We start from the raw sequence: 18,411 nt of genomic DNA, 5'->3' as shown, positions 1-18,411 counted from the left end.
GGATCGTCATCCCAATACTGCTCTGCAGCCTCCGGATTAGGTTTGTCCTGGAACTCCATTGCCTTTGGAGAACTAACAGACAGAGATATTTTTATTACGAAACCTGTTTGCTAGAGGTCAGTTTTAAACATTTTACTTCAAAATCTACATGACACGCTCACATAGAGCCCAGGCGCCTATAAAAAGCTAAAGGAATTGCAGAAACACTTTGGGGAAGTGTTAATTCTCAATTGATAGTTAAGAAGGTGAGCGTGGCAGAGACAAATATGAACATACCCTTGTTCATAGTCGTCTTTTGTGTTTTTTCTTCGACAGCAGCAGTAGACAATAATCGCCAGGATAAGGATACCGGCTAAGATTCCTCCAATAATGCCTGCAGTGGCCCCTATGTTCATGGATGCTAGAGAGGAAACAAAGACATCAGACAGGGGAAACCATGATGTTAAGGAAAAGGGAAGAGCTGATGACAGCCTCACCCGTCTCCTCCCAGACGTGTAACTACATACTTTTACGATACATGACCTGCTATTATCATCGTCGCACACTTACAGGGAACCACGGAAAGGGTGAAGTTGCAGCTGGCTGAACCTATCCGATTTGTAGAGGTGCAGATGAAAAATCCAGACGTCTCCATTGAAATGTTATAGAGCGATAGAACCCCGTCTTCTGCGAGACAAAACAAAGGAAAGACCTCAACATGCGGTTGGAAGTGAGGGCGAGACACAAGACACAAAACAAGACGCGTGAACATTTCCATTTCCCGCACAGACTCCTAGCCCAAACTGAAATGTGATGGACAAACAGAATGTCAAGAGTATGAAGGCAATATAAACTACATGCAAGAACACGTACTCTCATTGGTCTTAGCGGGGAAACGCCTGGGGATGTTTTGGACACTGTAGCTTTGCCAGGCGTAGATGGGAGTGGGGGAGCCCTCCTGAGACATACAGGTGAGGGAGATGTTGTTCCAGTACTCTGCATTGCCCTGCATCCGGCAGACAGGCTTCGACGGAGCCACTGCAATATAAATGATTTACATTTACAAGGTCAAAAAAACAAAAAAAAAGCAATACATACAATGCAGGTTCATTTTTTTATGTCCAAACGTACAGTTATTCAAAATGTAACCATCGAGGTTCACTTCTCTTAAAGAGCTTATTTTGCACTGACCCTTAAAAGGGTCAGGCCCAAAGGACACCTCTTTGTCATTGACTTCAGAGCATAGATTCGGAGCATGCCTTGTCAATACACCGACTGAATGAAGAATGGCGCGGGCTGGCTCAGGCTGACTGCCCAATGCACATTTTTATTGGTGGGAAATTAATCTTCCATTGTTTGCTTGTATCGTATGCTTCCTCCTGTATTGTATGCGCCAATCTGTACCATTTTTAAATGAAACATTGTCGGGACCTTGAGATATGTCGTTTCACAACAAAAAGAGCGGGTATAAATGTGGACTCAAAAGTACCTCCATATTTGGATTCCTTAATAATCAAAATGCAGGCATGCTCTTATATACGAACTGAGGCAAGAATGAATGAATTTAAGAAGCAAATATACTTTCAGAGCGGCGTAGCGTCTTGGAAAGCATGAAGAAGTACACAACAGCAGTGGTATATTCTCACCTAAGACCAAAAGAGTCGTAGCGGCGGCGGTTATTCCCTCGTCATCATTCGGGATGGTGACGCTGCACTGGAAGCTGCGATTGTCTGTCATGGCCACATTGGTTAAACGAAGTGCGCTCTCATATGTGGCCATGTCGACAGACAACGTCGCTCTGCCTTCATAGCCCGGAGCGATGTCTGTCTGACTGTTAAGAAAGTAGGTGGCCACAGGTTTCTAAAAAAAAATGGAAAAAAAAAACGAGATATAAGATGTATGCGGAATTTCAGTAAGAGTAAATAATCAAATATGGGATTTTTTTTTAACAAAGTCATTTTACCGATTACCACTTTAATGTTGTGTCTATGTTAATCACTCTCATTGGCTGTTTACGTCCGTGCTTTTATGCTTTTGTTTGTCAAAGGCAAATGCGGTACTAATTTGAACAAACACTGCTTTCCGAATACCATTCACCATTTTGTTTTCACCGTTACTGACATGTTAGAAAAAATGAAAAAGCGGATAAACGGATATGATAATTGTCGGCGCCATCACGGCGCCATTTGAGATGGATATTTTCAATCCGTTTAACTTAAGAGGTTCACTTCTTACCACTGGCTCGTTGTCTACGAGAGGTAGCGCCTCCCATTTGAGAATAAGAAATGTGAAGTCTGTTCTGGCAGGGGTGAATGAACATGTCATGGTGACGTCCCCTCCTCTTGCAGCCTCATATTCCTTATTTGGAATAGAAACCTCCAAAGCCCTGCAGCAGGATAGGGCTGAAATTGAAAATAGGACATCAGAAATAGTATGTATAAACCGAATCACAAACATTTTGGATTATTTATTGTCTTTTTTTTTCTTCCCAAAAGAATAGGCTTCATGTATACTGTAAATGTTGTTTATTTGAGGGAAGTAACACACAGGATGAACAGCTCTAATTTGATCTGTTAATCATTGATCTAACTGTAGTTTCCCTTCCCCTTCCTACCAAATAGAACACATCGTTTTATCCTTTACAAGTTCATTTTATTAACTCTTTCACCCACGGTATTACCGTGGAGAAAGCGGTTAGGCATTTCCGGGTCCCTTGACATATATGAAGGATAATCATTAACCAAGGCCAGCGAGGAAAAGGTGTGGTCGCAGCTACACAGAAACGAAAAAAAAATGAAAGAAAGTAAAATCTTACCTGTGAGGATGAACAATCGTTTCTTGAAATGAAGAAGTAATTCTGTTTTCATTGTGGACGGACGGTCCGATGCCTGTGAATTAAAGTGAACCAAGTCAGAGAGTCCTAGCTTAAGCGAGAGCCGACCATACAGGTGTTGGGTGATGTGGCTGGAACTTACTTATGAGTTAATAACTGATATTCTGTGGATCACATGGCACCGGGAGAACCAATCGGGGAATATAAGCTCCTGTTCATTATGCCTGACTTTTAGAAAAGAATGTAGAGAGGGGCTGTATGACATAGATATATAGAAAGATAGATAGATAGACAGACAGACAGACAGACAGACAGAGGGACAGAGAGACAGACAGACAGACAGACAGACAGACAGATAGATAGATAGATAGATAGATAGATAGATAGATAGATAGATAGATAGATAGATAGATAGACAGACAGACAGACAGACAGACAGACAGACAGACAGACAGACAGACAGACAGACAGACAGACAGACAGATAGATAGATAGACAGACAGACAGACAGACAGACAGACAGACAGACAGACAGACAGATAGATAGATAGATAGATAGATAGATAGATAGATAGATAGATAGATAGATAGATAGATAGATAGATAGATAGATAGATAGATAGATAGATAGATAGATAAACAGACAGACAGACAGACAGATAGATAGATAGATAGATAGATAGATAGATAGATAGATAGATAGATAGATAGATAGATAGATAGATAGATAGATAGATAGATAGATAGATAGATAGATAGATAGATAGATAGATAGATAGATAGATAGACAGACAGACAGACAGATAGATAGATAGATAGATAGATAGATAGATAGATCGTAATCAAGAAAATAATAAGTCAGAATGAAAGAAAGAATAGTTATCTGCCTGATGTTGACATATAACCAGGTTTTGTTGTCGCCTCTCTTCTTGTAGTTGTTCAAACTGGCCTGCAGGTTGCAGTGTAGCACAGGGAATAAGGCTGAATAAGATTACGCTAAACCAGAACGGCTCTTTGCATGGTCTGATTTGTCTATATGCCAACCAACCCCTCAACATAAATGCCCTGGCCTTATATTCATGGCCCTTGATCACTGGGAAAACCTTCAACCTTCTAAAGACGTTATAACTCTGTTAGTAAGTATGAACGTGCAATTTCATGGCTACATTCGCAAACAAGAGGTTTGTGGAAATCACAGTTGTGCATTTAAAGTTAGTTTAGTTTAGTGTTCTCTCTAGTTTACTCGATACTCATTTGCCAAATACACATTGTGGGTTTTTTTCCACTTCCATTCATGTGGCTTGAATTTGGGCAAACATGTTAGTACAGTTTCACAATAATGGCCTGAGGATCAGTTTAAAGGTGTTCATTTTTTTCCAGAGTCTCTGAGCAAACATGTAATACTATATGCATATTTGTTTGACTGTGGTTATAGCAAGATGTTATTAAGTAAGATTCTTGACAGGAAACAGCAAAAAAGGAAATCAGTTGTGTGCAAAGCAACTGAGGGATACTGTTCCGTGGGATACTGTTTCATCCCTTGTAAACCATGTTGACAAAGGCGGGCCCCTGAGCTCCCCTCCCCACATTACTAAGCAACTTTTAAAACCCCTCGGCCCCTCCCATGTCCACGGACAGGGAAGCGCAACAGGGAACGGGCCATTTGATTTATTTAGAACTAGACAGACATATTGTTATAATAATCCTCCTCGCTAGAGACTGCTGTTTCAATAATGAACCCTTCTGTATGAAAAGACGACAGAACAAAACAGAGGAGAGTAGAGTACATTCACAGAGCAGTCAAGTCAAATAAGGAAAAGTGTTTTAATAGGTCGCCAGAAGAATTTGATTTTTCTGGCGATATGATCAGTACTGTGTCGACTCAAAAGGTTAAAGGAGGTGCCCACGCCCTCACAGATCTATTTAAGGCACGTCTGCTCAAAGTATATAGTATATAAGTATAGAGTATATAATACCTTGATTTCGGCCTGTTATAGCCAAATAAAAATAGGACAAGGAATAGGCTTACAATAATAATCATAAGAGAAATAAACCTCTTGAGTCTTGAATCTTGAAGATATTCCCATTGTTTTTGTTAGTGCGCAAAAATGCTTCTTCGAAAAGTTGGAGAATCTAAAATGTTGTCATTGAGAGGAAATACATCATGCAGAATAAATAAATCATACACCAGGAATTGGCAATGTGTGTCCATTCTTGTCATTTCGGACAAAATTGCTGTGCAGAGTTTGGCAGATGTTAGGTATTTGCTGTACTGAATTCAAAGTTGTGCGTTACAACACGCAATGTAGGCTCCTTCCACCCCCAAAAATGCATTTTTTTTTTAAATATAAACAACTTGAATCTCATTTAATTATAGAAGAGGACTACATCTTAGGACTTGATACTCATTTTGTCTTTTGCTTGAAATGCAGTGTTTGCTATCAGACGACTGCCCATCGTTTCATCCAAGGCTTAAGGTAAGGGCTCTTTTTGATGTGTTTTCTTATTTTAATGTTAATAAAACAAAGCAGGCTGTATAAAAAACGTTGTCTGTTTTTGGTTGTGAAAATGATGAACTTCGATGAGCTTAGTGCTTTGAAAGGTGATGCATTTAAAAGCTGATACTGAGCTGACCCTGATACTGAGCTGACTTTTATTATTATTATTATTATTATTATTATTATTATTATTATTATTATTATTATTATGATTTTTTATTGTGAGTAGATTATTAGTCATTATTAGTGAAGTTCTCTGAAGGGTTTTGGGACAGTGAGCATATCCAATCCCACTTGAATCTTGAAAAGAGTCAAGATTCAAGAATTCAAGATACTAAATCAGAATATACAGTGTCCCGTTGAGTTCCCGTTCCAGCGCGTTCCTATGTGAAATGCCCCCCAGAGCCACAACCTGCACATACAGTATATATCATATTGGATGATGACACGAAGCGTTCCACTCCACTACCCGTGGTACTTTTGCTTGTCTTTTTCTGTTGTGTCGGCGCCGGAAAAAAGGTTTATTGCTAACTACTCCTATAAATATAGTCCAATTAGGATCAAACTTGGACCACGGTGTGTGTGCACGGCACCGAATACAAATCTTATTCATTTGTGTCCGTGGGTTGGATGGCTTCTGAGTGCCAGACCTTTTGACATGTGAGACGTGATAGGCCAGGAGAACAATAATAATAAATATAGCTGCAGACAGCAATAGGCGGGGTAAAGTTCAGTGTGCTTTGGCTCTCCGTTCCGGTGTGTGTTGACATTTTAATTAAACACTTTAAATCAAAATAACTACTGTGTGACAATTATTTTAAGTTTTATATTTATTTAAGACTGATAATTAATAAAACAGGTAGTAGAGTGTAGAGCAGTGGCGTACATGTGGTAATGGAGACTCCAATACACATCTATCCGCTGCACAAGCTCGTTTCCTGTTTCTCCGAATGGAACAATTTGAGAAGAAGAAGAAGAATCTTTAATCATTACACGACGTGCCACACTACAACACATGCCTACACACACACACATAAACATGCTTTGGATGGTAGCCTGTGAAATGTGGCCTCTGCATTTGACCCATCCAATTAAAAAACAGTTTTGTACAGAGTGCTTTTATTATTCGGTGGTTCTTATTATTTGGTTTGGTGTTACTGTATTGCTGTGCCGTACTGTTGTATACTCTACTGAATATCTCAACACACACTGCCCCACTTTATTCACATGCCACTTTACTGCACATATCGGTATATACCATAATAGTCTATTCCTTTTATTTATATTTTGTATTCTAGTTCAGCATTACCTTTTTACTTATATTTTATTCTATTACTAACTGCCTTACGTTTTAGGGATCATTTAGTTCAGTTAGTTAGTTCAGTTAGTTTAGTTTTTAGTAATTAATTAGTTAGCTATTTGTGTTAGTACTTATTGTGCATAATCTCCGGGTGCGTTGCAATGACATTTCACTGTATAAATGTACGCTTGTATACATATGTATGCGATAAATAAACAACTTGAATCTTATTTTAGATGTATTTACTTTATCCTTATTGAACGAAACAAACAACACACACACGTGGAGCCTGTGTGTGTGTGTGTGTGTGTGTGTGTGCGTGCTCCGCGGAGTCTGCAGCGGGCACCCGCTGGTGCACGGATACATGGACTATTTACTTTGCCATTATTTACCACACTTGTGACCAGACCGAAAACAACAGCAGATTCCAGTCAGTGTCCAATCGGCAGGCAGGCCGATTGCAGCCGACGGCGCTGCCTGCCGGAGCCGTTTCTCCTCCGGTATGAGTGCAGATTCGTAACAGCCTGGCAGACTGCAGGCCGTACACAGATCACGTGATCTGTGTACTTTGTCAACTTGCACATGCGGGCAAGGATTTATACGTCTGTGTGTGGTGGCCGCATCTTGTTCGGGTAGTGATTGTTGAACACAAACCCCATCCACAATACTGAACTGATCTGGGAGAAACATGAATGACACCATGTTGGAGTTGCCCCGAATACACATCTTATTCAGATTGTCTGTGGGATCGTCGGGTCCATGACGTCGATAAAGTTCTGACCTCAGTCCCATCGGCACGGGCCGCCGTCTTGGTGAGGGCGCGGTTGTTGACCAATCACTAGACTGCAATGCTATCATGTGACCTATTTGCCGCCATTTGCGAATGCGCATGCGTTGCGGTAACGATACAAAATACCGCTTTTTACTAAATTACAATAATGGACCGATCTGGATCAAACTTGGACGACGGCATGTCGATACTGCCCCGAATACAAATTTTATTTAGCTTGTCTGTGAGTGCGGCGGATCGACAACATCCTTACACTACTGACATCAGTTTTTCATTAACAAAAGCAGTGGGCTATAAATGACTCCTAATAATAATAATAATAGTAATAATAACAATAAATAAGTCACCCTGGCCAACCGCATGTGTGGACAGCCTCAAATATAAATCGTATTCATTCGTGCGAGTTTGGCGGTTTCTGAGCGTCGGACATTATCACAATACGGTGACATGTACGAGTGTCCATGTCAGTGACGTGTATTCAAGGCTGGACCCCTAAACTCAGAATAGATGCATGCGTCTGAATACGTGTGTATGTGTGTTTGTTTGTACAGTGAATAAGGCAGTTCGTTCTTATTTTATTTTTATTTTTCTTAAGTAAATAATCTTCCACGCAGTACTTTCAATATCTCGTAAGTAAGCCCACAATAACAAGAGCACATCTGTATTCAATTTCGGATCTCATTCGAAAATGTAATAAACACGGGACGATTTGAGTACGTGATAAGATAAATCGCGTACCGCTCCCGACGTAAATCCGTTTCAAACTACTTCTCTACCCCGGGGGCAGCGCGTGCGTGCGTGTACGCGTGTGTGTGTGTGTGTGCGTGTGTGTGTGTGTGTGTGTGTGTGCGTGCGTGTGTGTGTATTATGTGCGTGCGTGTGTGTGTATTATGTGCGTACGCGTGTGAGTGGGCGTGTGCTTGTGTGTGCATGCACCTCAGGGCCGGAATTTCGGGTTAAATATTCAAAATGGCGGACGGAGGAGCAGCGAGTCAAGATGAGAGTTCAGGACCAGGTAATCATTACGGCATTTTACATATTCATACTCATATTCAAACTCTCTCGCTCGAGTTCCAAAACGAGTGTAATTGCGGCGAGGGGAGGATTAGCGGGCGAAACGCGGCGGCACGCTCGCCATTTTCAGGTTATTTCATCGCCAGCTGATAATTTGACAAGAGGAGGAAACGGGCTATTGCGGATAACAGGGAGGGCATGCCTGCCTTTGTGTGGCCGGGCCCGCCGCACGTCGCTACATATTCATACCCCCGTCCACAAATACAACTTAGCATATTTTATTAGTAATCGGCGACGGCGCCGCTGTCGCTCCGCGACACATTTAGACGTTTGACAAAAGGCAGTTAGATTGAAATGAGGCGGCTAGCAGGCTAATATTAGCCACCGTGCTAAAGCTACGGGCTTTGTGTTGATGTGAAGCCTTTCCATCAGGTTTGCATATTCATTTAGTGAGTGGCCGCTCTCGGATCTTAGAAATCGCGTATTAACGAACGGGTGATCCGAGCGGTTTGTCTGGCTGACGCCGGCGCGCCAGGCGTTGTTCTTTTAATGGAGTTTTTTGGTTTTTTTTTTTTTTTTACCTGAAGTATTTTTTTTTTTTTTTTAACTGTTCGTGGGTTTTTTTTTCTTCTCCTCCAACAGCCTTTTGTGCTCCGCAGCCTGTTGTGTTATTCATGCGGCCTCCACTGGCCGGAGCTAGTGATGCAAGACTCGCGAACGATTCGGTCGTAGCGAATGAGCCCGTGAAATGACTCGGTAGTACGGAGCCAATCGTCCACTCACGCGGAAAGTAGCTACCCAGCGCCGAATTAAAGTCCACGGCTATAAAAGACTTGGGGCGTTTGGTATAGTTCATTTTGAATGTGACTGATTTACACATTGGCATTCCACCCCAAATAAATACTTTCAAAATACTTGCAATACTTATTATTTTTGTGCGTGTGTGTGATTCACACGTTGCATTCCTCTGCCCAAATACATGTTTTTCGAGAGAATTCGCCCTGAGGATTTTCTGGCGCCCGCGTTTACGCCTGACTTGGCATTACCTCGAGCAAAACCTTCTCCGCGCCCACCACAAGAACCGGCCGTCTCTTCCCCCTCGGGGCCCCACCCCGCCCGCCGGTGCGTTACACCGGCCGAACCCAACGACGGGCCGGAAAGTCGGACGACTCCTTTGGCGGAGTGACCCGTCAAGAGCCGAATCTCCGAAAACGAGGCGAAGCTTTCTGTCACTCGCCCGAGTGCGGAGTTCAGCACATTACGCCAACTGCTGTTGTTGGAGTGTAATGTTATGTTACTGCCCGAGAAGAACGACCAAAACGCGCGTCGTTTGCAAAAACGGCTTTCGATCTGACGACGGGTTTTCTCTAAATAACTACATAGCTGTCTTTTAGTGGACACATGGTAATGGGAAAGTATTTACTTCAGCTATGAGCTAATCCGGTCATTCTCAACTTTTTTTTTTTTTTTTCATATCAAGGGCCCTCGAATAACATTAGTCTCTGGGTCCCCAATCAAAGAAGATTCGTATTAGTAGATGTGATGTCGTCCAAATTTGCATTCCTGTCTAGACTGTGGTTAGTGGGATAACAGCGAAAACTGGGATGAAAACAGTCATTATTGTACATTATCAAATGCAACTGACGTCTTGTCAATGGAGTAATGTTTAGGTTGAACTATTAATCATTTTGCTGGGGAGAGGGAGGGCCCCGTAACCTTTTGAGGGTTCCCGGACCCCACATTGAGAGCCACTGAACTAAAAGACAACTTAAAAAATATATATCAAAATAGCCTTTGAAAATGTGAATTGCCTGTGTTAAACCATCATTTCCCCGGTTGGATTGTTGTTTCAGTGCTTCGGTATCATGCCATCAGTCTCTAGTCTTCAACAGTGGTTTTGTATTGGCTTCGTTAATTCCCCTCTTAAGAATACTTAACTTTTGAATAAACAACTTCAGATTCATACAACTTAACTGGTATTCAGTGTTTTTGGCTGTTGGACTGGTGTTGACGTTTGTGTCTTAGGGCAGTGGGACAAATCGGCAGTCGCACGTGCGTATTTCGACCAAGGGAGAGGCAGGGAGGCGTAGTTTCAGAAGACCACAATACCTGGCATGACATTCTAAGTCACTGTGTTAATGGCTGGGCAAGACACGACTTGCAGACGGTCTCCCCATGTATTCCCCCTATATGTATGAAAGGAAGACTACACACTACGTCTGGTGTTTGTTGTAGTAACTGCATGGAGACTAGCTTTTAGAACATTATCATTACAGGGATCTGGAGTCTGCCCGTTTACTCCACTGGCTTAATTACCCTGTAACCATTGAAGGTTAATGCTGTTTGTATTCAGGTTTGGTACATTAGTTGGATAATTAAATGGCTTAGCAAGATAAAACATGAATAATTTTGAGTCTGGGACTTTGTCTCTTCGCTCTGCCCTCTTTGTTGGGAGCGTTATGGATTTAAACTTGGACTGGCCATGTTATGTTTCTCAATAAATAAGTAAAACAGTCTTGTGGATTAGCTGTTTATAACACAGCTAATGCATTGTTGTTGGATTATAGCTGGGTTGTTGACGAGGCAAATTTGAAAATAAAGCTTTCAATTTGCCTTTATGTTTATACATGAGAAACTTAGCTGAAAGCCTGTTAAGGTATTTGCTGATGGGGCCAATGTATTGCAATAATATAAGGCTATTTTATTTATTTTTTTTCTTAGCGAAGACGTATTGTAAGAAATTTGTATTCTCTGTTTGAAATTGGCTTCTTCCTTACACATTATGACCAATTTTATTGACAGAATACATTAAAGAACGGACGGGATTCTTTTTTGTCTAAGACTACTTTTCTCATTTAATCAGTTTCACAGTTCCCTCCTTATTCCATCCTTGGATTTTTCATGAATATTCATTGCTGTAAACACAGTTGTCATGAATAATGCATCACTCCCAGTAATAGATTCAGGACTTGGCTTCTCAAAGTATTGAGAAGCCCTACATGAAGGTTCCGGTTCGACAAGCTGTTGCAGAGTGAACGAAGAGAATCACAACTAATAGGGTCACAACCGCTTATTGTAGACTGCAAAGTTAGTACCATTCAAGGCAGATTTTAAAGCAGGGTACTTCTTTTTAATCTGATAGCACTGAGATGAAGCAGAAGTCCATCTGAAAGCAGTATCTGAAATTCATAAGTGTGTGTGTGTGTGTGTGTGTGTGTGTGTGTGTGTGTGTGTGTGTGTGTGTGTGTGTGTGTGTGTGTGTGTGTGTGTGTGTGTGTGTGTGTGTGTGTGTGTGTGTGTGTGGTTAAAAAAAAAAAAAAAAAAAAAGTATTCTTCAAAACTTAAGAAAGCCTCCTGAAAATCTGAATTGTCCTTTGTTGTAAGCAGAAGCTAGGCCTAAATAGTTAATAGAATTTACAAAAATGGGTTTAAAACCAATATTGTAGAAATGTTTTAAATACCAAACTGGACATCTACACCTGCATGAAGGAAACTGACTTGTATAAAGGTACAAACTGAGGGCTGTAGTCACTTAACAGTTTGTGGTCGTGCTATTGCAATAATTGGTTGGCTACGTCCTAATTACACTTAAAAAAGATCACATCCAGCCCAAAATTAAGAGTAGTTAAAAAGCACTCCAAACTGATACAACTTTAGAATAGCCTCTCTATTAGGCCAAATCTGGGCCTAAAATCTGTAATAACCTGAAGTCTCGTTTAAGATGGAGGACGGGCCTGATTGAGTGGAATTTGGATGTGCTAATTAATTTTTTGCTAAGTCTCTGATGCTGGAACTCTCCGCCCATATTAAAGGCTTTGGAATATTCCACCAGCCTTTCGGTATAACAGCACTAATGAGCTACCTATTTAAAATTCTGTTCAGAGGATATTTGTATAATGTATTGTCCCACAGCAGGGCCTTGCTCACCATTCAACCCACTAGCTGTACATGGGCAGCGTGAGTTGGTAAAACCTTTGGGTTGAAGCGGCGACTCTCTTTGCACACTGACCCTATTTAATTGGAAGGGGCTTGAACTAATAAAGAAAAGGTTACAGTTCAAACTCCACATTGAAAGAGAAGAGGGACTTTGGGAGGATTAGGTTGTTGTTCGGATGTTGTTACTCCCTTTCATTTTTTGTTCACACGATTCCCTATTATAACTGCATGCACAAACGAGGGTTGTTCACACCATATTTTCACCAGTAGTTGTAATCGTACCTCTACCTTTTAGCAGTAAAACAGTCGCCTTCAATAACGTATGGAAAATGTCCAGAAAGGGAGAGGCTCAGGTATAATTTGACATATGCACCGAATGTTTAATCAGAAACTAATTATCACAGGTTTTATGTTTTAGTGAGTTTTAATTACAGTTTAGAAAACGCAAAAGCAGCTTATGGCATTTCTGCGGCGAAACCTAATTATATTTTGTCAGATTTGGCTTCACTTTAGCTGTATTTGTGTTTTGCAGTCATGCAAAGAAAGCTCACTTTACTATTTAACTATGTTACTTTTTGGTACAATATTAATGTGTCATGGCATTGTCATGACTTATTGAAGAATAGTAAATCTGTTGAGGCTGTTTGTATTCAAATTTTCTGTCAATAATCAGAACTATTGCTGAAGAATGTGCTCTAGGCTCTACATAAATCAGCAAGTTTCCCAGCATTTCCCCAGCCTGTTCCTTAAGTCATGTTGGCATAGAATTTGTCATTGGCAAATATTGCCATTGGATATGTTTTACAAATTATTCTCGATTCACCTGAGTGCTTAGAGAAAGTCATCACAATAATATGAAAAGTGCTTGGCTTCTCAAATCCCTTTAGAGAAGTCTGTTCATTTGGGGGCCATCTTTGAAACGCTGTTGGGGGACGAGCCTCTCCCTGGACGGGGAGTCATCTGTATCTCGCGTTATGACATACATGCATGGCTGTTCCATATTCAGGAACAGTGATGAATTGTGAACAATAGTGTTAAAATGAATAACGATAACGCTGTCGGCCCGACAGATTAATGTGGATTATGTGATTAATAATGGAATGGAATGGAAGTTCTTCATTCTAAACTGATCAAATTCCCTTTCTCCTCAATAATACAATGTCTCTGGCTCTAATCACTATTAAAATGAGTCCGAATGCAGACTCTTAGCCTGTTGTATAAATATAATCATTATTCAAATGTATACTGTGAAAATGGTTTGAAGTTATCCTAAAAGAAAATATTCAGGACAACAGTAAACTAATGTTACAGACACTTATACCAACAGGTCCTTTATGAATCTCACTCTGTGTGTGTGTGTGTGTGTGTGTGTGTGTGTGTGTGTGTGTGTGTGTGTGTGTGTGTGTGTGTGTGTGTGTGTGTGTGTGTGTGTGTGTGTGTGTGTGTGTGTGTGTGTGTGTGTGTGTGTGTGTGTGTTAATAATGCGAACTTTCGGTCACTTAATAGTCACACACGTTGGGATCGCAGTGGCGAGACCCAGAAATCCAATATGTTGAATCTCTGTGGTAACTGTAAAAACACCCGGCCAACAGCAGCCACCCAGCGTCTTTGCCTATACTGTGAGGGGAAGCAGCCATTGTTAGTACATTAAAATAAATGGAGGCCGCTTTGCCGCCTGCCAGGCGGAAAGTACCTTTTACTGTTTGTATGTCCTGGATTGGATTCAGCACTGTTTGTTTTTAGGCCGGACCCCCCCTTCTTGTTTTGTCAACCAGATAAATGCATTCTTTTCACTTATTAGCTTGGTGAATGAGTTGATAGGAATTTAATATTGTGTCTATTGTTTTATTTTTTTATTCAGAGTCTTTACTTAGCCCTTCCTTATGTAGGCTTATTTTTCCAAAAGAGTCTAGTGTAGTCACTAATACAAATTAATCATATGCTGGTGCATCACAAAAGCAGGCTTGTTGCCTTGCGTTTTAACTCTCAGAGCATGTTTAAAATGAATTTTAAAACGCTAGGAAATGAAAAACTAATGGAATTTAAAGCTAATCTAAATATGCTAATCTCCCAGCACTTCATAAACATAGCCTGCAAAAACCCAAAACGCCCACTCTCTGTAGCTGCCCGCTGTGGAATGCATTAGCCACGGGGGGTCCGGCAGTAATGACAGACTTGTGGTGGATTAATGTGGAGTTATTTATTTCCATTTGAACGAGTCCCCCTCCCGCCCGTACCCTCCCCTCATTAATAGTTAGGCCCGGTTTCCATGACTCCTGGAGCTTCTTTGGTTGAGCAGTCTGAGACATTCTATTAGCGCCATCGCTAACGCGTTCAGACCACTGCCGACAGGCTCCGCGCTGCATTCTGGGATATCTCCAACCCTTTACCTGCTCTTTGCTAATTACTTTTTTTTGCAGTGTACTCTCGCAATAATTGGTCTTGGGCTGCTGCCTCTAATGCCTCTGCGGCGCTGAGTGCTGGTTGGAGCACTTTTTTTTTTTTTTTCTACTGCGTCCTCCTTATTCCAATGTGGGTTTTTTTTTTTTTTTTTATCGTCCTCCAAAAGCCATCCAATTAATATGCTAATGAGCTGATAAATATTTATAGCAGTTTAAATTATGCAGAAAGCTTTCAGAGCCTGGTGTGAAATGCGTTGCTCGCAGGACTTCAAAGCCTTGCATCGCTAACGAGGCAGGGGGAGATTTGCATACGGCTTTAATCAGCTGAATACTGATTATGCTTCATTATAGTTTTGAGAGAGAGAGAGAGAGAGCGAGAGAGAGAGAGAGAACTTTTCAAAGTCGTGACAATCTTGGCACATGGGCGAGCGAGGGAGGAAAAGAAGCGTGGATGCAAAGTAGGAGCCGCAAGAGGGTGGCGGAGGAAAAGAAGGGCGGGAGAGCTGTTTGCCTAAACCCCGTCGGCTTTTCTCAGCGTGCGTATCCCAGTGTTGCTCAGTGGACCGTGTGGCGGACAGTGCCACCGTGTCTGCGCGTTGCTCTGCTTGTATTGGACTCTGCTCGCTGACCAGTGGAGAAGGAGGGAGAGAGAGAGAGAGAGAGAGAGAGGGACGAGGGAGGGGAGGCAGCAGAGTGCTGGGCACCATGTCTATGGGTTCGTCCCTGGCACAGACACATTTTCTCCATTAAGCAGTCATGCTGGACAACACAGGTGGATTAGAAGTTGGTGAATTCTGGCGTCTGATGGAGTTTTGTTGATGGTGAGGCCATTATTGTTTTTCAAATCAAGGGAGGGTGGTTTGACAAATGTGTACATTATTTAAAAAAAAAAAATTAAAAAAAAAAAAAACGGGAGAGGGGGAGGGATCACTTGACATTCTGTGTGACACATTTACTACTTTTCCAGAGCTCGGTGCTGTTCACTCGGCAATTGTTGTGCATCAGCGGGGGGGCGTCTTGCTTTAAGACCCTGATAAATATGACATAGCACTCCTCAGAGAAGGTCTGTTTTGTGTTCTTTACTGTCAGTTCAGATATAGCTTCCTTATTGTCCCTCTCATCTGCCTCTTGCAGATTCTAAAATGAGTATTCAGTCAGAAACTACTAAATGTGCAATGGAGAGTGGTGACGGAAACACAGGTGAGTGACCTGCAGCTTTTCTCAACCTCTTTGTTGTTGTTTATTTTTTTTCTCGTCTCTTCATGGTAGAAGTCCAGAGATGCAAAGCTTTGAAGCCTAATGCAACAGGATTCAAGTGCAAAAACTAAAAACAAACAGTGTTGTGAACAAGCCCAGACAATCCGTAGGTGCTGCGCACATCCGCTGCTTTTACTCATTTTTAAAATTAAATAGATGGCAGCAATCCAACCTCCTTTGTACTGCAATCCTTTTTAGTAATTGAAATCATTAACCCGGAGAGCCGCTCAGCACCCCAGTCACACCTTATTTTGGCAACGGTTGTGTGAAGTAATACGCTACATGTTGGTTTTATATTGCACATTTAATGCACAAATAAACACTTGACCTTATTTCTGTTGTGGATCATCATTTGAAAGTTTAATGGCAATAATTGGGATTTGTAATTCCGAGTCACAACGGATGTTTAAACAGCTCAAATTATAATGATCATTTGTTATCACCTCTACCTACGCTCTTTTTCTTCTTATTATTTTTTTTCCTCAAGCGGTTTGCAGTCATTCACCCCCCTCAAACCAAATCCCAAGCCACACTAGAAGCCAAGACAGCCAAAACCACCTAAATGTTGAATGTTTTTCTCCTAATCACCCTTCATAAGCTGATTGTTTCTGTTTTCAGGAGTCTTAACAAATGGACTGGACTTTCAGAGGACCGTGCCAACCACAAGTGCAATCACTAATGCGCATGCACAAGCCCTCCTCCAACAGGTAACACATCCACATCATTAGTAAGACCTGTGTCTTTGCTTTCTTTTTCTGTACATAACCAGCGTTTCATTTCACTAGTTGGAGCACCTTGTTGGTGATGTGATGGCCTCCATCAGAGTCCACAGTAAACTTGTCAGCTTTAGTTTGATTTTTTTTTTTTTTTTTACAGTGAGGACGAGGAAGGAAGTTTGAATAAAGGCATGCTGATGCGCACAAGCAGAAAGACTTCATTGAAATGAGCCCTGCTCCCTTGGTGTCGCCTGGCAACAAGACAGATTAATCAACCCTGTATGCTAATTAGCTGCTCTGCGGTTGCTTGGAAACAGATGGGGGAGAATATGCAAATCTATGCAGAATTTACATGCACTGCATAACAGTTATTTTAATTAGCATCTCAACGCTCTCCCTCCCTCCCCTCAACCTCCCTAGTCTCTGAAGGCTGCAGTAAATTTTTAAACTCACTTTCTCATTTTCTTTTCATGTTAATCCTTTCAAAGATGAAAGCCTCATTCTGAGAATCCTCCTCAGGTGTCAGAACATTCTACTTCCTTGAATTTTCGAGATGAACATTTATTAGAATTTAGTGTTGCTACATTCATTTTAATTAATAATTGAAATCGTGCATCATTCGAACCGAACCATTTGCTATTTAAACTTCATGTTGGTATGTCTCCGTCAGAGAGCCAGGGTTGATCATAGATCAGTGGATCTTATGTTGTTTCTGTGCAGGGTTTTCTGTAAGTCCTCCCCTCTGTGCTTTGCCCCCACTAGTCTAAGTCGGAAGACTCAAGTGCGCTTTCGACCTCCGTCCAGCAGAGTGTGCTGCCTCAAACTCAGCTCATGTTGGCCGGGGGACAGATAGCTGGAGTAAGTGGCATGTTGACTACTTGGCGTGAGTCAGGCCCTGGCGGTGTATCTGGGATCAGCTCTTGACCCCCCCTCAATCGCAGATGAAAATCTTGAGTGATGAAATTGTTCCTGACCTTGATCCACTCGCTTGGGCCTTATTCTCACGCACCCATCAGCCTCGTGGGCATAATGTCATAACACAAAACCAGAAACACACTGTTTGGACATAACGTTGCATTCAGGCCAAGCTCATGAAACATTACCCGGATTCCATATCTGTGTCCATCCATCCTCAACCGAGAAGACGTTGAATGTCTGGACTGCACTCGTACTCTGACAGAGCCGCTTCTCCTCATGCATGTGGATTGAGGTTGTAGTGACATTTGATCGCTCACTCATGCGCCTCGCTCCTCCTCATCCCTCCGATCTTCAGGGACTCGTCTGAACTCACACCGTTTTGTGTTTGAACTCCCTCAAACAATATTGCAGTGAGCAACTAAGTCCTTCCCTCACTCCTGCCCTTCTGTCTCTCCCCCCCTGTCCCCCTCTTGTTCAGTTGACACTGACCCCAGCACAGCAGCAGCTGCTGATCCAGCAGGCCCAGGCTCAGCTCCTGGCTGCTGCTGTCCAGCACTCGGCCAACCAGCAGAACAGCACCACGGGGGCCAGCATCTCAGCCTCTGCAGCCACCCCCATCACCCAGCTGCCCCTGTCCCAGCCCATCCATATCACCCCTGTAAGAGAGAGAGAGAGAGAAACACACACACACACACACACACACACACACACACACACACACACACACACACGTGCGTTTCTGAATGTCATAAATATGTTTCTAAATTC

The 18,411-nt window shown here is 42.0% G+C and overlaps 2 protein-coding genes across 2 annotated transcripts in view; one reads left to right on the top strand and one right to left on the bottom strand.

The window, feature by feature from the left end:
* Window positions 1-157: 157 nt before the first annotated feature.
* Window positions 158-2,607, bottom strand: LOC307243857 (cell surface A33 antigen-like; the record flags this gene model as incomplete). The annotated part of the gene is made up of 7 exons (XM_080018828.1): window positions 158-176; window positions 277-400; window positions 550-666; window positions 853-1,017; window positions 1,626-1,839; window positions 2,215-2,365; window positions 2,594-2,607. 7 exons carry the CDS (start codon window positions 2,605-2,607, stop codon window positions 158-160), a joined length of 804 nt encoding a protein of 267 aa, XP_079874954.1.
* Window positions 2,608-8,369: 5,762 nt separating this feature from the next.
* The window catches only part of pou2f1b (POU class 2 homeobox 1b), a gene marked incomplete at both ends in the record, with an annotated part of 17,022 nt that continues 6,980 nt past the window's right edge, over window positions 8,370-18,411 (top strand). Inside the window, 5 exon segments of the mRNA XM_080018590.1 lie at window positions 8,370-8,415; window positions 15,887-15,952; window positions 16,628-16,716; window positions 17,488-17,583; window positions 18,122-18,301. Of these exon segments, the coding sequence (XP_079874716.1) occupies window positions 8,370-8,415; window positions 15,887-15,952; window positions 16,628-16,716; window positions 17,488-17,583; window positions 18,122-18,301 (477 nt within the window).

The sequence above is a fragment of the Zeus faber genome (assembly GCF_960531495.2).
Source record: "Zeus faber genome assembly, chromosome: 18".
Taxonomy (NCBI): domain Eukaryota; kingdom Metazoa; phylum Chordata; class Actinopteri; order Zeiformes; family Zeidae; genus Zeus; species Zeus faber.
This window is presented reverse-complemented; position numbering and strand designations above follow the sequence as displayed.